This window comes from Xyrauchen texanus, chromosome 16 (assembly GCF_025860055.1).
Source record: "Xyrauchen texanus isolate HMW12.3.18 chromosome 16, RBS_HiC_50CHRs, whole genome shotgun sequence".
NCBI classification, from domain to species: domain Eukaryota; kingdom Metazoa; phylum Chordata; class Actinopteri; order Cypriniformes; family Catostomidae; genus Xyrauchen; species Xyrauchen texanus.
The window spans coordinates 10,728,507-10,752,096 of record NC_068291.1 but is presented as its reverse complement, the minus strand read 5'-3'; the positions used below and the strand labels follow the sequence as shown (position 1 = coordinate 10,752,096).

The 23,590-nt window shown below is 34.8% G+C and overlaps 1 gene segment (V, D, J or C); it reads left to right on the top strand.

The window, feature by feature from the left end:
* The first annotated feature begins 16,297 nt into the window (after positions 1–16,297).
* Positions 16,298–22,570, top strand: LOC127656638 (T cell receptor beta chain MC.7.G5-like). The segment is given in 5 exon segments: positions 16,298–16,791; positions 20,150–20,488; positions 20,597–20,617; positions 21,614–21,717; positions 22,101–22,570. Coding segments are annotated over 5 exon segments (528 nt in total).
* Positions 22,571–23,590: the final 1,020 nt, after the last annotated feature.

Below are 23,590 nucleotides of genomic sequence, written 5' to 3'. Positions count from 1 at the left end.
TTAACTGGGATAAATGTTAGTAAGGGTGTTTATGTATAGAGTCTTATAACTGATCCAGGAGATTAGCAGTTGTTTCTCTTTCCCTCATTAGTGCTGTTCAGTATGATGGCGTCAAGCTATCAAGATGTTTCACATTGTTGAACTTCTCCATGGTACTTTAAAATAGCAAATTCTCATGTAAAATTCGAATGGGCTAATGCACAAAGATATCGATGGGAGCCTGAATTAATCACGCTTGTTAGCAACTCTGCGTTCGTCATCAGAGCTCACATTTTAAGGAGTGCCCAGTTGATGCACTGACATGGATCCTGTCAATATAACTTGCATTTCATGGGAAGCCCCGTTGAGACGTGCACATGCTGCACAGAGAGCAGAGCACAATTTGGCTTCAGAGACCCCGTGCACATCCATGTTCCCTGTGCACCCCTATATATATATATATATATATATATATATATATATATATATATACACACACACAATTGTGGCCAAAAATATTGCCACCCTTGGTAAATATACATTACCGGTCAGAAGTTTTGAAACACTCATTCTTTATTTTTTATATATATATATATGTATGCGCAGTGCATACAGAAAGTATTCACAACGCTTCACTTTTTCCACATTTTGTTATGTTACAGCCTTATTCCAAAATTGATTGTGAGCATTCCTGCACATGCAAGGTAGGCACGTGCACAGTGTTTGACAGTTGCGGGCAGCTTTGTCTTATGTACAACATGCTTCCAAACACAGAGATAAGGTACCCTTAGTGTACAGAAGTAGTTATCTAAATTTTTTTGACACTGACAATGCTGGACTGTCACAGCTAAATTCATGTGTATGTAAAAAGCTGTGAAATAATGACTGAAGGATGAATGATGAATAAAGCATGATCTTGCTTCAGTGCATAATTAAACATTTTATATAACTGTGTGACTGTTTTTCACCATAATAATTACTAGAAAAACGTTTCCAAACTTCTATTCTAATTGACAGATTCGTCCAAATCTGAGAAGCATCCTTAAAGTGATAGTTCAGCCTTTAATTAATATTATATCATAATTTATCTGCCCTCCTGTTCTTCCGGCCCTGTGAAACTTTGTGTATTTTGTGAAATCCAAAAGATGTTAAGAGCGAATGCTATGGACTGACATTCTCAGTCACCATTCCCTTTCAAAATATGGAGGGGGAAAAAACATACAGTTGAATTAAATGATTACAAAGGTTAGCATTATGTCTAACATCTCCTTATAGAATATTTTTTCCAAAATGGAAAATTCTCATCATTTACACTCATGCCACTCCAGATGAGTTTTTGTTTTTTTCTGCTGAACAAAAATATTTTAAGAAGAATATCTCAGCTCTGTTAGTTTATACTAGAATGCAAGTGAATGGTTACCAAAATTGTGAGGCTCAGAAAGCACAATAAGGCAGCATAAAAGGAATTCAAATGACACTGGTTTAATCTATGTCTTCAGAAGTGGTATGATAAGTTTGGGTGAGAAACGGATCAATATTTAAATCCATTTATACTAATAAATCTCCACTTTTACTTTCTGGTGTTTTTGATGATTCAATTATTTGTGCATTTCGCCACCTACTGGGCAGGGAGGAGAAAAAAAAACCAGGGAGAGAGATCTCTGCCATGGAGCTGATATCCAGATCACTCCATTCCCCGGTGGAGGCCGGGTAGGAAATCTTTTGTTTCCTTTCTTTTGCTTGTCGCACCTCCAAAGGGCTATGGTACCCATGTAGTCACAAAGGAAGCAGTTTCCTCACTCCCTGTGTCACTTAGCCGGTGCCCACAATTGCCGTTCTCACAGCAATTAGACACAGAGCACTTGCAGTCAGGCCCCCATGAACCCAGACCCTCCGCCTTCATATGCCCAACTGCACTACACTCACAACTCGAGTTTTGAGGTCGTCACTACAGAACCTCCTCCTCAGTCGCCTACCCGCACCAGGCCGGGTACACGGAGCAAGATAAGTGCTTCAAGCCTCTCCTCAGCACAACCACCTCGGGAAAAAGCAACGCTCCCCAATGTGACGTCGTGATTGTCCCCTTATTGCCCTTTGCTCGGAGATTGGACTCATGGCTTATGCTTTCCAACCCGTCGCGGTAGCTGGCCAGGACCATCCGACTCAGCTACGTGATTCAGTTCGCCAGGCTCCTGCCCTGTTTAAGCGGTGTCCGCATTACCTCGGTTCAGGGCCAAAACGCCTCCACCCTACGTGCAGAGATCGCAACCCTTCTGTGCAAGGACGCGACAGAGCCTGTCCCTCCTGCCGAGCGTGGAGAAGGGTCTCTACAGCCCTTACTTCATTGTACCCAAGAAAGGCAGTGGGTTGCGGCCAATCTTGGACCTGTGAGTTCTGAACCGGTCCTTACACAGACTCCCGTTCAAGTTGCTGACACAGAAACGTATTCTGATGTGCGTCCAGCATCACGATTGGTTCGTGGGGGTAGACCTTAAGGATGCATACTTTCAAGTCTCAATATTACCCCATCACAGATCCTTTCTACAGTTCGCTTTTGACAGACAGGCGTTTCAATACTAGGTCCTCCCATTTGGTCTGTCCCTGTCCCCGTGCGTCTTCACGAAAGTCGCAGAGGCAGCTCTTGCCATATCAACTACCTCGACGACATGCTGATCTTAGCGCACTCTTGACAGTTGCTCTGTATGCACATGGACCTGGTGCTCAGGCACCTCAGCCGTTTAGTGCTTCGGGTCAACTGGGAAAAGAGCAAGCTCTCCCTAGTTCAGATCATCTGGTTTCTCGACTTGGAGTTAGACTCAGTCTCAATGGCAGCGCGCCTCACAAGCGAGCATGCTCAGTCGGTGCTGAACTTCCTGAGCTCTTTCAGACCGGGCACAGCGGTTCCACTGAAATAATTTCAGAGGCTCCTGGGGCATATGGCATCCTCAGCGATGGTCACACCGCTTGGGCTAATGCATATGAGACCACTTCAGCACTGGCTTCAGACCCGAGTCCTGAGGTGGGCATGGTGCCACGGCACATTTGGTGTGACCCTCACCCCTTCCTGCCATCACTTATTCAGCTCTTGGACAGACCTCTGTTTTCAATGGGCAGGAGTCCCCCTACAGCAGGTTTTCAGACACAGGACCCTCCTTCTCAGGGATGGGGCACCCTCTGGCATTCACGCCCAGACCTCTTGAACATTCACATCTTGACTTTGGATGGGATGCGGAAGATCTAAACGATCTACCACCGGGGTCTTTTCCCCCTTCAAGAATAGGATTGGAAAAGAACGCCTTCCCCGATGTGTGTAATTAGCATTAGATGGCCCCAGCCACATCAAACACTCTATGGAGAGAAAACATAGAGAGAGAAAGGCTGCGGCTGGCACGGCCTGCTCCCAGTGTAGTTACGTCACTTCTGGACGGATGTGGGGAACTATATGAAGTCTCTTGGGGTGTTGGAGAAGATTACGTTCAGTCTGATGCACCTGCTATTTTCAGACACAGCAGCTTGCTAAGCTCTCCCCCTCTCAGAGTCTATGATCTTGCTTCCAGTTAGTTTAAGCTCCACTTCGTCTTGCCTCAGCCTCAAGAAACTGTTGAAAAATTAAAACAAGGAAAATCCACATGGGAATCATCTCAATATTATTACTTAAATGGCTCCTCATTTTGAGTCAAAGTGAGTGAAATACATTTTAAGCTTGGACATTTAGCTCTCTGATCAGTTATGAGCTATAAAAGACGTTTTTCTTATTTGCTGAGCATATTCAAGGAAATCATGCAAACTCTCTTAATAATTTTGTTGGTTTCTCTTACCTGAAATCAATGTGTAGCAGGTTAATTCATTTGTTTAATGTATTTATTTCTGTAGGTCAGACATCAGCAAACATTGTGCTTCAGTCAACATCTTACATGACAGTGCTTCCTGGAGTTAATGTGACTTTTATCTGTAGCTTGGCTGCAGGAGTTAGCATGTCTAGCTACACTATGTATTGGTACAGGCAAGTACATTCTGGAAAACCTATAGAGTTTATTATGAAAGAGTTTGAGAAACCAACACAGAACTTTGAAGTCAATATTTACACAAAGGACAACTTGTTCAACCTTGTGGTCTGCAACCTCACTATGAAGGATAGTGCTACTTACTACTGTGTTGCAAGGCACAGTGAAGTCAGAACTATACACAGTCTAACAAGAAGCCTAATATAAATGACACCTGGTCTAAGGCAAGTTAGATTGAATGATATCAGTGCTGGAAAACCATTGTGAAATCCATTGATAACCACAGTGTTCTTTAATCCAGTGGTTCTCATCTGGTTTTATGTAATCATTAACATTATCATTTACTGCATAATTACAGTAATTATAACAAATTACTAAAAAGAAGAAACCTGTGCCAATCCAACTGCTTTCCTGTGATGTGAAGGAATGTTTTTAGACAGCTCTGCTTTCTTGAATTACAGAATCACTTCCCTCTCTTTATGCTACAGTCAAATACTCTATGTACTGAGTGTTTTAAAATTGTCATTTTCAAGAGAAGTACATTTTCCACAAAAAAAGAAAAACCCATCACACTCTGTTTCCATGTGCAATACTATTTCACTGCGTGATACAAACGCTTGTGCATGACGTCACTTATTGGTCTTGTCTCATAATTCGCAGGTGGTTTGTGGCAAGATTTGATTTATACAACTACTCTTCGCTGCAATTTTGTGTGTAGGCATTAGTTTTTGTGATAATAGGAGGTTGACATTATCTGGACTGCTGCTGTAGAAAGTTAACTTGCTAGGAAGTTTGTCAAAGCTCATAAATAATCATTCATGTGAGTGACTGATTTGTTTATGAAACCGAATGGAGCTCAACTGGCTTATAATGACTTTGCTGCTGACTGTCTGTAAGACTATTTGATTTAGATTTGTTTTTACACCTTTATTTGCTTATTTACCTTTGCAATACCATAACATTAACATGTAGGAACCACTCTTGTTTTACAGATAAATCTGATGGAGTCATTCGTCAAGAGCCAAAAATAGTCTTTGCTAACGTTAATTCAAAAGTGACATTAAAATGTGACCATGACGATAGTGACCACATTAGATTGTACTGGTATAAGCAAACAAAAGTTAATGTGGGTTTAGTTTTGATGATATTTTCTGCTGGCAAAACTATGGTGGAGATTGAAGCACCATTTAAAACAATTAATTCAAAGTACAGTGCAACCCGTCCAGAAGTAAAAATATCCACATTGCAGATTGAGAGTCTGGAGACTGAAGACTCTGCTATCTATTACTGTGCCACAAGCACACAGTATCATAGACAGCTGCACTGCTAAACAACAACCACAAAATGAACTTTGTACAGCGAAGCGGAATGTACTTAAATATATATTTTTTCACTCAACAGAGTCAATAAGAGGACTAACCATCACTCAGAATCCTGTTCTACTTAGTAAAACAGATGAACTATTGACTATAATATGTAATCATGATGATGGCAGCTATTATTATATGTACTGGTACAGACAGAGGGCTCAAAGTGAACTGTCCCTCATTGCTATATCTGTTGGAAAAGATGAAATAGAAATAGTTTCTCCATTCAAAAACACAAAATATAACATGTTTCATGAATGGCCAAGAATTGTCAGATGTAAAGCTAAGCTCCCCCCCTCTCAGAGTCTATGAACTTGCTTCCAGTTAGTTTAAGCTCCACTTCATTTTGCCTCAGCCTCAAGCAACTTTTGAAAAATTAACACAAGGAAAAGCCACATGGGAATCATCTCAGTATTGCTACTTAAATGGCTCCTTCTTTTGAGTCAAAGTGAGTGAAATACATTTGAAGCTTGGACATTAAACTCTCTGATCAGTTATGACCTTAAACAGATGTTTTTCTTATTTGCTGAGCATATTCAAGGAAACCATGCAAACTCTCTTAATAATTTTGTTGGTTTCTCTTACCTGAAATCAATGTGTAGCAGGTTAATTCATTTGTTTAATGTATATTTTCTGTAGGTCAGACATCAGCAAACATTGTGCTTCAGTCAACATCTTACATGACAGTGCTTCCTGGAGTTAATGTGACTTTTATCTGTAGCATGGAAGCAGGAGTTAGCATGTCTAGCTACACTATGTATTGGTACAGGCAAGTACATTCTGGAAAACCTATAGAGTATATTATTAATGAATTTGAGGAACCAACACAGAACTTTGAAGCCATTCTTAACACAAAGGACAACTTGTTCAACCTTGTGGTCTCCAACCTTACTATGAAGGATAGTGCTACTTACTACTGTGCTGCAAGGCACAGTGAAGCCAGAACTGTACACAGTCTAACAAGAAGCCTAATAATATAAATGACACCTGGTCTAAGGCAAGTTAGATTGAATGATATCAGTGCTGGAAACCTTTTGTTGGTTTTTGTGAAATCCATTGAGAACCACAGTGTTCTTTAATCCAGTGGTTCTCAACTGGTTTTATATAATAATTAACATTATCATGAACTGCATAATCCTATTAATATACAAAATTAAAATTACTAAAAAGAAGCAAACTTTGCCAATCCAACTGCTTTCCTGTGATGTGTAGGAATGTTTTTAGACAGCGCTGCATTCTCGAATTACGGAATCACTTCCCTCTCTTTATGCTACAGTCAAATACTCTATGTACTGAGTGTTTTAAAATTGTCATTTTCAAGAGAGGTAAATTGTCCTCAAAACAAAACAAAAAAAGAAAAACCCATCACACTCTGTTTCCATGTGCAATACTATTTCACTCGTGATACAAACGCTTGTGCATGACGTCACCTATTGGTGGGTTGGGGCAAGATTTGCTTTATACCACTACTCTTCGCTGCAATTTTGTGTGTAGGCATTAGTTTTTGTGATAATAGGAGGTTGACATTATCTGGACTGCTGCTGTAGAAAGTTAACTTGCTAGGAAGTTTCTCAAAGCTCATAAATAATCATTCATGTGAGTGACTGATTTGTTTATGAAACCGAATGGAGCTCAACTGGCTTATAGTGACTTTGCTGCTGACTGTCTGTAAGACTATTTGATTTAGATTTGTTTTTACACCTTTATTTGCTTATTTACCTTTGCAATACCATAAAATGAACATGTAGGAACCACTCTTGTTTTACAGATAAATCTGATGGAGTCATTCGTCAAGAACCAAAAATAGTCCTTGCTAACATTAATTCAAAAGTGACATTAAAATGTGACCATGACAATAGTGACCACTATAGATTGTACTGGTATAAGCAAACAAAAGTTAATGTGGGTTTAGTTTTGTTGATATTTTCTGCTGGCAAAACTCTGGTGGAGATTGAAGAACCATTTAAAACACTTAATTCAAAGTACAATGCAACCCGTCCAGATGTAAAAATATCCACACTGCAGATTGAGAGTCTGGAGACTGAAGACTCTGCTATCTATTACTGTGCCACAAGCACACAGTATCATAGACAGCTGCACTGCTAAACAACAACCACAAAATTATCTTTGTACAGCGAAGAGGAATGTAAAAAGGTTGAGACATTCTATCTAGATTAGATAGAATAATACATTGAAAGTGAATGTATTATTGTTATTTTTAAGGTTATTATTAATACGATGAAAAGCAATAAATATCCCGTACTAAGAATACTGACATGGCACCATAGCACTTAATGACTGAATTATACCATGCTTGCGTACAATATGTGTGTGGCATTTTAAAATACTTAAAGGAATATCGTGTCAAGTATTGAAAAGAAAAAATGTATTTGCATAATAGAAAGCCCAAAAAGCAAGTAATTATTTATATATACTTAAACATTTTTTTTACCAATATTAAGCATAAATAGGCAGATAATCTAAATTCATTGGTTGTATTCAAGTAAAAAACTAATATTTAGTATAACTAAATCAACTGACCTACATTAACTGACACAGTCGAAAGTAATTTTGGTAACACTTTGTTAATGTTCCTTTTGTTAAGGGTTTATAAAATGGTTCATTAACGACTAATAACTCATTTACAAATAATTGAAATGTGGTCATAACAACATGCATTAAATGAGAGACTTTCATGCAATTCCTTCCAAATGGTGAACCTTATTAACTCACATGTTATAAATGATTTATAACACTCATTTAATCAAATACATTGCATGCAGTATAAATTATGGAAATGTGTTTACAACTAAATACATGAAATAAGTGACTTTCATGTAATACCTGCCAAATAGTGAAAATGTTTTCCTCACATGTTATAAATACTTAATAACACTTATTTAACAGTAATTTATGAAAAGGTACCTTTAGATGAACATATATGCAGTATTTATTAAGAAATTGCCAAAAGTAGAATCCTATCTAAAGTTCCATATGTTTTAATTGTAATCAGGTTACAATTTTCATGGTTTATGCTGAATGTGAATGAGCATGAAGACCTTTAAAGTGTTTTTGCAGAGGACTTTAGATAACAAGGACTAAGTAATTTGGGACTCCACTTGGAGAAGTACCATTCATTTGACGTCAATGTGACAAGAAAAGTGGCAACAAGTGAGTCAAGACATTACAGTAATAAATAAAAACACAAAGCGGACTGTAGCAAAATGAAATAATCCCTCCTTTTAATCTCATTATAAAGATCTATTTTTACTCCATTGTGACATAAATCATGAATATGGACATTTTACGTTTTTGAATAATATAAATATGAACAAGATCAGTTATTAAGCATTTATAACATGTACGTTAGAATGCAATATTTGGCAAGTATTGCATGAAAGTTACCCTTTTTATTCATTTGGTTATAACTGTATAGCAATGATGTATAGTGCATTTATAAATTACTTATTAACAGTTAATGAACCCTTAATAAAACTTTAATAAAGGGAATAGTCATGTAAAGTGTTACTGTCATTTTTAATGGTTAGATAAAGTAGCATTAGCTCCTTCGCTCTTTTACTTTTTACTGTGTATTAAAATTCAAACCATATGCAATGTGTCATGGTCTCAAATGTTAACTGTTACAAAAGACATTCCATGACGTCACTTCCTTTGACGTTTGATCATAGGCACAACTGAATATGAGCAGTTAAAATAAATCTAGTAAGATGAGAGACAGCAAAGAATTGATACTCCTCATTTAGTCATGGGACTGCTGTGTTTGGGGTTCATTTTGCTATTAGTTATTAGTACGTTTCTCCAGACTACACATTGACGTGATCAAAATGTTATCTACAACTATCTTATTGTTATTATTATTATTAATATTATTATTTTTAAATGTTCTTAAATATATTTTTTTCACTCAACAGAGTCAATAAGAGGATTAACCATCACTCAGAATCCTGTTCTACTTAGTAAAACAGATGAACTAGTGACTATAACATGCAATCATGATGATGGCAGCTATTATTATATGTACTGGTACAGACAGAGGGCTCAAGGTGAACTGTCCCTCATTGCTATGTCTGGTTCAAAAGACAATGCAGAAACAGTGTCTCCATTCCAAAAAACAAAATACTCAATGACGCGTCCTGATATTAAAGAATCTTCGCTGGAGATTAACAGTCTAGTAGAGGAGGACTCCGGTGTTTATTTCTGCGCCTCAAGTATTGCACAGTACCTGAACTTAGACAAGCTGCTGAACAATAACCTCAACCTGAGCCACAATGATAAGTTAGAGAATACACAATAATAAAGCTGTTGGTGGGATGTCTTTAATCATATGGCTAATGAATTTCATATATCATATGAAATTATATATTAGGTTATATAAAATAAGTGAGCCCTAATAAAAACATGAACCCCACATATACAAGAGTTTTTGCAATATAATGTCCATATTTAATATTCTTATCTACACCTATAGGTACTATGCTAGGACATCTGTGTGAACTTTAGGGGAACTGACTTTATATATCCACAAAAATTACATTGGAACAGTTGATAAAAAGTAATAAGGAAAGTTAAATTATCTCAGAAAAGTTAAGTTCGTTTTTCAGGAAAGGTCTAGAATCATTTGTTTGCAGATGCTACTTGGAATGACAATTCATAGATTTTTAAGTGTGGTCAAATACTTTCTGGTGCCATTGTAACTAGATACAATGATCCAGGTAATGATACAGTATTAGATACTGTATATAATGATAGCTCTTCTTGGGTATTTTTTCATTTATATAGTTGCTATACCTCTCAGAAGGGCCCTTTTGTTTGATGTGATTTGATGAACAGTCTCTGAATTAAAGATCATATGCTGACATCTGCAGGATAATACGAGTACTTTGAGCAATGTTTTTTATACTTTATATTACAGCAGCAGAGGGCATGATCATCTGATGTATATCTTAAACAACACTAAGCAACACACAACACATTCAAATGTGTTCATTTCATTGTATAATACAAGATATCAAACCAGGTGCCATCTCCAAACCAGTGCTAGACCTACTAGAATTTAATTGTTCTTAGCTTTTTTTATTTTATTATTATTACTACTTTTAACCAGCTGGTCCACGGTGATTTTTAGGGTATGTATGAAGTCAAAGTTCACACAGGTGTCCTAGCAGAGTAACCATATATGTGTAGTTAAGTACATTATGGACATGTTCTATTACTTGGATCACATTACATGGAAAAATGATCCACCAGAATGTGTTTTATCATTTAAAACTTCATAACCTTATTATAGGCTTTAAAAGTATGCTTGTGCTATCTTTCATTACAACAAATGCCAATTGTCATGTACAGGAATCATATTCAAACCATTCTTTTTATTTTATATAGAATGTGTATGTTTCCCTTAAGTCATTTTCTGATTAGATAATCATGAGCAATAAAGTGTTTATAGACTCAAATGTTTGTTTCAATTTATTTAATTTTTTTTCTTTTATCTTTGCTTTTATCTTGTTGTCATATCCTCCTGGTACACAGCCATTTATTCTTATCCACTGCAGAAACCATAAATTGTTTTATATTTCTCTGAGTCCATGCATGCCACATTTGATACTCTTAGGGTATCCTGAAGTGAACAACACCCTTTTTAGAGACACCAAATGTTTTGGGGTGTGACAATGTCAACTTCCTCTCCTTGGTATTTAAAAATGGTATGACATCATAATTCAGCATATTTTATGGAAATATGAACATTACTCTAGGTGTATTATTTTGTATTAATGTTTGTATTATTATTTTCTTTTTCTTTTCGTTTTTGTAAATAAAAATCTGAAAAGTTATTTTTCAAAACAGGATATTACTTTCTCTTACAACAACAACAAGAACAACAACACATTCTCAGTACATTTGTTTTTTATTGGGTGAAGCTAAATGTGACTAGGGAAAAAAGTTGTGTATATTTCGATGAAATATGACATCAAGTGTGAGTACTGACAAAAACTCTTTGTAATTAAACACTGATTTAATGCAGGCACTCCTAATTAATATGTATACTATATTGCATAATTTTCACATTTTCATTACAATTTTCATCATAGCAGTGCAGCAGAGTATGTGTAAAAGTGGACAATTAGCTCAAAGCCTAAAACAAGATTTTGAATGGAAAAACATTTGGTAACACTTTCTAAGAAGCCCATATTTATAATGCATTGTAAAGTTGTGACAAATGCATTATACTGCATTCATATTGTCTTATAATATACCATATCATATGTTATAACTTCTCATAAATAAATGTAACCATATATATATAATGCATTATAATAATTACCTATTCATAGTTACACCTTAGAGTATAATTCATTATAACACCAGCAACATTTAATTTTATCTGCAAAAGTTATAATGTATAATACTGTATATAATAGGCATGCTTTAAGTAAAGTGATAAAAGCAATGTCTTCTTATAAACATCCATAAGATATTACAAGTCATGCTGGAAGTTATATACAGTACACATGCACAAAATACAAATGAACACACATCCAATGTAAATGTTGAGATATAACGAAAAATACATGTATAGCTACAAGGTTAAAATATATCATAAACTCTAAATATGTAATGTTGTTCACACATGTAGCCAAACTTCATGAGTGTAAACCTAATAATAATAATAATAATAATAACAATAATAAGTCTAACTGATTCTTTATGGACTCTATTCAATAAACTTTAATGTCTGTGCATCTTATGTGATGACTTATTTTATAAATAACTTCCATTATGTTAGTTTGACTTGTAAGGTATTGTATGTTACAAGTGTATGTTATAGATTTTTATAAGAAGACACGCCTTTTGTAACTTACAGCAGGCAAAGACCACTTATCATATGATCACATCATAAAGCCTTATGACTGTTTACACTATGCTGCTTTGGCATGACAGCATTATACGATTCACTTTTATTAACATCAGCTGCATTAAAATTGGATGTTGCTTGTGTTATAATGCATTATACACTAGTATAGTATAACTATGAATAGAGGAAGTCTTATAATGTATTTTAACTGTAGTTATACTATTTATGAGAAGTTATAACATATTATAAGGTGTATTGTGAGACAATATGAATGCAGTAAAATGTATTTGTAATGCCTTTACAATCCATTATAAACATGAGCTTTATAGAAAGTTTTACCAAACTTTCCTTCATTTTCATAGTAACTAGGTCCTGACCTACTTGCAGAAGACATCAAATAAAATTAGGTTTTATTTTTATAATTTGTTGTTATATTTAATAAAATGGAATAAAATTGTTGTCATATGTTTCTTATCACCGTACACTATACTGATGTTAAACAAAATGAAACAGCAAAACGTTCAACGGTTCCTTTGAGATCTTCCACTTTTTTTTTATCTTCCCAATGTGCTAAAATTCCTAATTCTGTAAATAATACCACTCTATTTGATTTTTTATTGATTTAATAATTTAAATAGTTACCAAGTTAGTTTTAAATACAGTAAATAACTGAAACCCAATGAAGCCATATTGAGAGGACCATTACAACCCTGTACTCATCTATCACAACAATTTCCGCAAAGTCTGTTTTATCTCACAAAGTATCTGTACCCACTCTTTACTTTGATTGTTGTTACATGAGGATGTGGGCGGGACCGTCAAACTGTCAGGAAGACCTTTTTAGCAGGAACATGCACCTGCCCAAATTCTCAGTAATCACAGAAATAGTAACATGTACTTTACAGATAGACATTAAAAAAGAACATGTGCAACAGAATGATGAAAAATAAAGATAACAGGGGGAATGAGGGGGGAGTGTGGGGGAGAGAGAGAAAGAGAATTTTTAGTTTTTGTATAATGTTTTAGCACTGTGGGGACAGGGGGCCACGGTGATACAATCCCATAGAGCCGCTGTACAAAAACCTTCCTCTATGTACAGTCAATTACTCTGTGATAGAGAATTGAAACACTGCAAGTATTTCACATGGATTTCAACATTCAAACATAACTGATCTCCTGGAGAGGCAGATTAATGCTTTGTCCATTTATCCCCACATATTTGATTGAATTTCAACATATTTTATTAGTGGTAAATGCATGTATTTATAAGTGAGGTTGGGCCTGACTGTCAATTTGATCATTATTTTCTAGTGGCATATAAATGTATATTTTGGATTGATATATTATACATTGAGGAGGAAATAAAATAGGAATTGATGTACTTTTGAATGATCATGGAAAAATACGGAACTCTAATGCAAATTTTGAAGCACCGATTGGCAATGTGCCACTGGCTCACAAGCTTACTTTGGCCCGGGAACAAAACTGACAGTTTTAGGTAAGTTTACTTTATTTAAATGTTTAAATGCTTCAACTGCCTACTGTTTGATGGGATATTAGGGTCTGGCCTATAACTTTCATATTTGGTTCATTATGACTAAACTATGACAGCAGCAACGGCACAACACATTCAAAATACGACATGTAATCCAGCAAACTCAGTGTGTTTGAAAATCATTTGTAAGATTAAACATAGCTTGTTTGGCAAATTTGTGCATACCATCTCACTGTGACAATGCCTATCAAGCATACTTTGGAGCTGGAACCAAATTAACAGTTGTAGGTAAGAAACCTACTTTTTAACTATTAATACATACTTTTTAATCTCTAATGTTCATGGAAAGATTAGACAGTTACAAAAATGTTAATCCAAACGTGATGATGGTTGTCCATTAATGTTCAACCATGATGAACTGATTATTTAGCATGTACAGCAAACATTTGAACCAGTTTCAGATCAATGTATTATTTGAGAACTTGGGACCGTTTTTGCCATGACAATCGAATGCTGTGCCAATTATCAAGCTTATTTTGGTGGCGGCACGAAATTAACAGTTCTTGGTAAGTAATGCTTCATCTTCACATTTAAAATAACATGAGTAAATCATAAAAGAAATTCTTATTTGAAAAACGGAGAGTACTCTAACACAACAAAACTATAAAGTTAACTGTATGCATGTTTATTAAATGTAAGGACCATGTAGTCCAAGTAATTTTATCAGTGAGTTTATACGATGTGCTTATGGGAGCAGCCAAGCTTACTTTGGTGAAGGGACAAGATTGACTGTTCTAGGTAAGAACCAGTTTTGCAAATATGAAAGATTAACTCAATTGAAATCATGCTATTGACACATGTAAGTAGTAATTGAAGTAACTTAACTTAAAGTTGTGCGAGTTTATGTAAGATGGAAGTTTGTGATACTGTCGTGATACTCTGTGCTCCAACACGCCAGCATATTTTGGAAATGGCACCAAACTCACTGTTTTAGGTAAGAAAAATGATTATAATTATTGTAGAAATTATGTAGAAATACCAAATGGTATGACATGCAAAACGTAATCAGATCAAATATGTTTGCTTAAGTGACATCTCAAATGTGTTTAATCAGATTGTCTTGTTTTTGGTGCTAAAACGTTCTAAGTTACTAAACATTGTAAACTAACATTTTTCAAAGATCATGAATCAAACAATGTGGCGTTTACCTTGAAGTTATTAGTTGTTCATTGAGCAAGAGTGCTGTGGTGATAGTTCTGGGACATCATTTAAAAAAGTTTTTTTGCTGTCGCTTAACAGTGAAATCAGTTCAGTGCTGCACACTTTGGCAGTGGGACTAAAGTTACAGTAACTGGTGAGACATTTTATAGTGAATATAATTATTTTGTAAGATTTGACATTGAAATGTTGGGAAAACTCTTTCAACATGAAGTCTTTAACCAGCTGCTGATCAGAGACTAAACCTAGCGCCTATCCTAGATCATTTTATTTATGCACATGTACACTGTGTCCTCTACTGCTCAAGCATATTTCGGTGAAGGAACAAAGTTAACTGTACTTGGTAAGAAAAACTTACATACTCTTTATAGTCTTTAAATGACAATTCTTAATCAAATCAGAAGTGAACATGAGAAATGTATCAAAACATAAGTTCTTAATGTATTTTACTTAATAAGTAGCTCTATATTGTGGAATGAGTGATGATAAGTAGATGAAATTGAGGTAAGAGGAGGTTTTATCTGTAGCATTGAATCAATGTGAACAATTACAACCCTGCATACTTTGGTAAAGGCACCAGACTCACAGTCCTAGGTAAGAAATATTTTGACTTTATTTTGCATAGTGCAACATAAGATGGTTTTTTATTCATTTATTTCTGTAATCTTTAACAGATTTATATGGCATTTGGCTTTAGGAAACTTTGTGTATTGTTAAGATTTGGATTTAATTAATAAAAGTTTTCTTTATCAGTGTAGATATAATGTTAGATAAAAAATTATGATATCTGTCTTGAAATAAAGCCTCGGCATTAAAGCAAATAGCAGGGCTTAATGTTAAGGAGTCCGAGTAATTCTATTATTGCACTTGTGTGCTGTGACTCTGGTGGAGGTCAAGCTTTCTTCGGCAATGGAACAAAGTTAACAGTTCTTGGTAAGACACAAAAAATTAAGCTAATGTTGCTAAACTGTTTGACATTTAAAAATATTTTTTTAAATGGTAAACATTAGAAAATGATCATAATTAAATATGTTTGCCATGTAGCTCAAAAACAAAGGTGGCTTGCTGCATTATCTGAACCTATCTGTTGTTAGAGATCCTAATTAGACAAGATTTGAGTGTCACTTGTTACAACATTCAGATACCTTTTGGTATACACAAATTCCCGAAAAAGCAGATAAATGTGTTGGAATGATGTAGAGGAGGTTTTCTCCGTAGAGTAGAATCAGTGTGATCAGTACGACCCTGCATACTTTGGCGGTGGCACTAAACTTACAGTTCTAGGTGAGTAACTTTATTATTCTGTGTGATATGTAAGAACTTATAAGGATATTTAAGTTTGTATCGCTATGATGTTCGGGTTAAAAGGATTTTAGTGGATGTCAGTGTTAGTGGATGTTATGCAGTATGTATATGGGGAAAAACTAGTGTTTGTGTGTGTTTATGCCATACTGTATAATATACATGTATCACATGGCATATTGAAAATTGTAAAACGTTTTCATTGGGAAGTATTCTTTGAAGTAATCTTTCTTACATTAAATTGAGATAGTTGAGCAATGTTTATGGAGTATTATGGAGTAAAATTACACTCTTGGGCTTTAGCATTTGTTGTCTTAAATACATTTAGTGCCAATGTGTGATGTCCCACTGCTTCTCAGGCAGACTTTGGCAGCTGAACAAAGTTAACTGTACTTGTTAAGACACATTGAACTGTTATGAATTCTGTCAGATAACCTAACTGGCAAGGTCTGCATCATTGAGATTTGCTGAGGTTTTAACTACAGCATAGAATCAGTGTGAACAATATGAATCCAGCATACTTTGGCAATGGCACTAAACTTACAGTTCTAGGTGAGTAATTTGAGCATTCTGTGTGATATTTAAGAAAGTATGAGGATATTTAGGATTGCAGATATCTAACATTCAAGTCTAAAATGCTGTTGGTTGATACCACTATATGAAGATCTTTCAAAATAATGTTTTAAATGGTAAATTCTCATTGGGCTAAAGTGGTTAATCCAAAATGGACATAGTCAAGCAGCTTTCTTTAAAGTAAAATAAGACTCTAAGGCTAAAGCATTTGGTGTCTTGAGTAAATTTGTTAGTGCACATGTGTACTGTGACACTGGTGGATATCAAGCTTACTTTGGCAACGGAACAAAGTTAACTGTACTGGGTAAGAAACCAACTTTCATTAATTGCATTGTAAACACGTAGTAGACATTAAAGCACAATCAGATTTAATTCACACCATTAATTATGTCAAGTCGGGTAATTAAAAACATGCATATTGCTTTTTGAAATCAAGTATTATTGATTTTATAGATAAATTAATCACATCTGCATAGTTCTTAATCATTTTGATGTAATTGGGTTGTTGTAAATGAAGTTAGAGTGGTGAGATAAGTCACAATATTTATGACAGCTACAGCTGAGGTTTTAAATGTAGCAAGAAGTCAATGTGAACACTGGCAATGCATACTTTGGCAATGGGACTAAACTTACAGTTCTAGGTGAGTAAATCACAAAATGTTGAATAATGCATTAGGATATTTAGAAACATATCCAATATATCTGATGTTCAGCTCTAAAATTATGTTATTTGTTGACTTGTCTATGCAAAAAGCCATGAAAATAGTATCGTTTATGTGTGATATTTATCAAATGATCTGAGAAATTATTACTTAGTGGGCTAAAGTAATCTTTCTGAAGTATAAGGAAAAGCCTATATGTAGATATGAAGCTTTAATGGAGCAAAAACAGATTCTAGGGCTTTAGCTTTAGTCTTTGTGAGTAAATTTGTTAGTGCACATGTGTACTGTGACTCTGGTGTTGCTCAGGCTTACTTCGGCAATGGAACAAAGTTAACTGTACTGGGTAAGAAACCTAGAACTCTAAATGCTATTTCATTGATGATTGAGGATTTGCATTATCACATCTGTTTGTAAAAATTACAGCACTGCAATATAGTTCAAGTCAAAGTAAAATAAAGGTAATTGCAGAAAAAAATATGAATATTCCTTAGTTATATCTAAATAATGGCTTCTTTGTGAATAAGTATTGGTACATAATATTGTATGATATAGTTAGAATCTTGAGGAAGGCCTAATTATGTCTAGATATCGTGGGAAAAGTGACACTGTTTATATGATCCAACATTAGCTGTGGTTTTAACTGTAGCATAGAATCAGTGTGAACTCTGGCTATCCAGCATACTTTGGCAATGGCACTAAACTTACAGTTCTAGGTGAGTAATATGTGTGCTATTTCAGAAATAACCAATATAACTTTATTCTTATCTCTCTGACATTCATGTCTAAAAGGATGCTATTTGATGACTCCATTATGCATAAACCTTGAAAATAATATTCTTTGTTATATCTATTTAATGGGATTCATAGTGTTAAATGGAGGATTAATGAAATATATGTCTAATTATGATGTTAGTCGTGTATTGGAATAGTTCATTAGTCTTAAATGCAATGTTCACATTATCTTGACCATAGCTGAGGTTTTAACTGTAGCTTACAATCAGTGTGAACAATACCAGCCCGGCATACTTTGGCAATGGCACAAAACTTACTGTATTAGGTAAGATTTATTTTCTTTGTCTTCTTGTCCTCATTTGAAAGTCAATTTGGATAAAAGTGTCTGCCAAGTGACTAAATGTAAAGGTAAATTATTGTCATTTGTTATGTTCTCAGTCAGTATGCTCTGTGCATGTTGTTGGTGAAAATGTTGAAAGGGTTCTTTAAAAAATCTTAATAATAGGTATTGCTATTAATCACTTCTTCTAAATACAAACCATAAAAAGACACTTGTTTCCCTTGCTATCACTCAGATAACTCATTGTATTTACTAAGCTATGAAACGATACAACAAATCTAGTAGCATTTCGAGGAAAAATAGAATAAATTGACTTAGTACAGTATGTTTCTCACAATGTCAAAATGCATTGTCTGTAGTTTAAAGCTGAGTTAAATATCTATATTTTGAGCATCATAGTCATGCAGTGTAGAATTTAATCAGGTTAAAGTGATAGGGGCTGTTTTACTGTAGCCGTTTAGCAGTGTGAACAACAGACCTGCATACTTTGGTCAGGGGACCAAACTCACTGTTCTAGGTAAGAAGTGAATACATTGTTATTTTGGGGGGTCAGTTTGGATAACTGTGAACTGCTTTGCATTGTCAGAAAAGCCAATGCCAATAGTTAAATGTTATATAAACCTTTTAGCTCTGAAGGTTTCTGAATGTTACAACTTTAGCAAATTTGCACTCTAAGAATTAGCATTTTCGTATGGTAAGTCTGTCATACTGTTGGTATATACTCTATAAAGTAAGATATGTTCATAATCAGCATGTAATTCTGTACTGGCTAAATTAGTGTTTTGTAAGTGTGTCTGTGGTTTACCTTTTAAACAAGCTGCTTGTTTCCACAGTTGCAACTGAACATGATTGCAACTGTGGAAACAATTAACCACAAAAAGATGTTAAAGAAATGATTAAAAAGTCTTAACTGTAATATCAAACCCTATTTCAGAACATTAGGAACACACAGAGACAACAGAAAAACAGCATTACTATATAAATAGTAAGATGAAAACATGCATTAAATATTAAGTATATATTTAGATACATTATAAATCATAAACATCAGACTGAGTGTGGTTAGATTTGCCTTGTTATGATTCAGTGTGCTCTGGTACATATCCTGCCTATTTCAGTGAGGGGACTAAGCTAAATGTTCTTGGTAAGAATGATTTATTAGAACTTTTACATTGGCTTTACTGTGCTTTAATCAATGGAGGATGTCACATAGTATAGTAGATGTTGTTGTTGTTGTTTTTGGAAATTTAGGTTTTCTTGTACTTTTCTGCAACTGGTGCATGTACACATTTGATGTCAAAGATTGTAGAAATGGGCTATAGGAGATTTATTCTAAGTGTGTTCATAGAAAATGATGTCATATAGACACGTATGCATTAATGGAGTCACTAATATATATATATATATATATATATATATATATATATATATATATATATATACTAAAAACTGTTTAGAAGTTATAGTAATGGTGATAATAATAATATAATGTTCATAAAACTGCAGATTTGTTTTTTGTTTTTTTTTGTTTGAGCAGACTGAAATGTCAAAGGGAGATGGTCAGCATTGTAATCACACATGTTTTTATTATATTATTTTACAGATCCTGGTATGGTTATCTCTGAACCACAAAGTATATCAGTTACTACACTCTCTGAAAAAGAGAAATGTAAGAAGCACATCACTCTTGTATGTGTGGTCATGAACTTCTACCCAGATCATCTGAAAATAAATTGGGAAATTGGAAACAAAGCAGTAACCGCCGGTGTGGCAACGGACAATGAAGCTACCAAAAATGCAGATGGAAAGTATGACATGTCCAGCAGACTCAAAGTCCCAAAAGAGAAATGGAACAAAGCAGAAAACAAATTTACCTGCACGTATTCTTTCTATAATGGAAAGACATATTCGACAGGTTCAGCCAGCATTCATGGAATTAGAGGTACAAATTATGCATAATTGGTATCATTTGCATATGTTTGTGTCTTAATATTTTTAAACAAATACCAAAGCACTTTTTTTCTTAATACAGTTTTCTTTTAATTTACAGGTAGTGACGGATATGACCGAGGTAAGGATTCATTCTTTTCTTCATGTGTGGGTGTGTGGGTGTGTGCATGTTTATGTGGTTTATAAGGAAATGTTTTTATGATACAATCTGGTAATTACAAGGGTATTATGCTATAAATGTTGTTTTATGAGGACATTTTCTAGTGTCCTCATAATTCAAATCACTTTTTTAAAAAAACATACTAAACTATGTTTTTTTTTAGATTTCAAAATGCAGGAAGTTTTTTGTGAGGGTTTGGTTTAGGGGTAGGGTTAGAGTAAGGAGATAGAATCTATAGTTCGTACAGTATACAAATCATTATATCTATGGAGAGTCCTCATGATAGCTGCACCAACATCATTGGGAAGTATTCTTTTGAAGTAATCAAATAGTGTGTGTGTGTGTGTGTGTGTGTGTGTGTGTGTGTGTGTGTGTGTGTGTGTGTGTGTGTGTGTGTGTGTGTGTGTGTGTGTGTGTGTGAGCGTGTATTTATCACTTTGTGGGGACCAAATGTCCCCATAAGGATAATAAAACCCGAAATTTTTGACCTTGTGGGGACATTTTGTCGGTCCCCATGAGGAAAACAGCTTATAAATCATACTAAATTATGTTTTTTGAAAATGTAAAAATGCAGAAAGTTTTCGGTGAGGGTTAGGTTTAGGGGTAGGGTTAGGTTTAGGGGATAGAATATAAAGTTTGTACAGTATAAAAACCATTATGTCTATGGAAAGTCCCCATAAAACATGGAAACACAACATGTGTGTGTGTGTGTGTGTGTGTGTGTGTGTGTGTGTGTGTGTGTGTGTGTGTGTGTGTGTGTGTGTGTGTGTGTGTGCGTGTGTGTGTGTTAGCCCTGTGATGAACTGGCCACCTGCCCAGGGTGTTTCCCTGCCTTCAGCCCAAGACATGCTATGATAGGCTCAAGCACTTCTACTTACTTAATTCTGCTATGTGGAAAACAGATGAGACTACAGTATGTTATACACCTTTCTTATTATGTGATCTCTTAAATTCCAGAAACCCACATAAAATCAGCACAGATGATAAAGCTGGGATATGGTGTGTTTATTGCTAAGAGTGGACTCTACGGCCTTATCATCTTGGTATTTGTATTAAAACAGGTAAGGCTGGTAATTTTACAGTAAAATTTGGAAGAACATCCATGCCACTAATGTGTATGTGTATTTGGTTAATATTTGTGTGTACTAGGCCTATGTGTCTGTTTCTTGGAGTGTGATCATCTGACAATTTGGACAGATGATCAGACAGACAGAGAGACAGACAGACAGACAGACAGACAGACAGACAGACAGACAGACAGACAGACAGACAGACAGACAGATAGATAGATAGATAGATAGATAGATAGATAGATAGATAGATAGATAGATAGATAGATAGATAGATAGATAGATAGATAGATCTTTTTTAATTAAATATCTATCAATTTATTTGTAAGATACAATTAGTGTTCCCTGAAGTGTATGTGTTCTCTGTTCTCCAGGGTTCAGCTGGCAAGTGAATACACTGAAACTCATTAAATCACGGATTGAAGAAGTTGCCAAGAGAACCACCATCCAGTTACACTTGGAAAGGAAATCTTCAACATGCTGTAGCTCTGTTTCTCTCTCTCTCTCTCTCTCTCTCTCTCTCTCTCTCTCTCTCTCTCTCTCTCTCTCTCTCTTTCTTTTTCTGTTTGTGTGTTTTGAGGATTTACCTTAATGGAAATGTGCTAAATATTACATAGCAAATTCATTGTAAAATCTTTTTTATAATTGTATTATTTTTTTCTTATATTTTGCTCCATTCTGTTTAGTATTAACTCACATCATATTACCGTAACAGTCTAGTAGACTTGCTTACAGAGTTGTTATGCAGAAAAAGTTTTCATTTTAAAATGTACTACAACCTTTTATTTCTAATTTTCACATTTAAATAAATAAAATACATAGCATAAAAGAAAATCCACAAAGGCATCCTTATTTATTCTATATGAATATGATCCACCAATCTAAACTACTATTTAGAGCAGAATAACACATACATTGTATAATTGAAAGAACTGAATAAATGTGTAATTAATTGCAGCACGTTATACATGCAAACGTCTCACAAGCATCACACATTTATTTATTGTAATGTGAACTGTCAGTGCTGACTGATGACATAGATATTAAATGTACATATGTATTAGACCATGAAACAATACAGTAGCATTTATTAGTCAGTGGTTATTATTCAGATGTATGTCTACTCAGGTAACACTTTACAATACGTTTCAATTAGTTAACCTCAGTTAATGTACTAAGTAATATCACGAACTAACAAATACCTATATATTTTTTGACAGTAATTCATATTAGACAAACTACATTTCAGTCCATTTTGCTACTTACAAGAGGCCTCTCAAGGCAACAGCTGGGAGGCCACTATGGCTTTCATGGTCTCAAACTGAAAAGGGGCCCCAAAAAACAGTTTACTATTGCCCGTTATTGCTGTTAGTTGTTGTGGTATATGCAATGAGATAAATCATCGTGTTCTAGCTACGGAAAACTAGAATTTGGAGAAGGGACCAAACTAACAGTTCTGGGTAAGTTTGAATTCGATTTTTACACTGCAATTTTAACGTGGTACTTAAGTAGACACCATTCAGGATATTCAATTATTTGATCTCTGGAATGCAGTAAAATGGTGATATTATGCAATGCATGCAAATGAAAAATGCATTGGTTGTAGAAAGCTAGGAGCACACAGAACACTACAACGAACACTTACAAAGTCATTTTTTATATGTAAAATCTTAATTAACGTTTAAGATTTTTTTTTTAATTTATAATTTCTTACATATTTGTTGCAATTAGAACATTTATTACATTTTCAACTAACATAAAAAGCTATATATATATATAAGGAAATATTAATAACATGCTACTGGTCTTGACAGGATAAATAACATTCGGTATTTTATCCAAATAATAGCATAAAACAAAATCT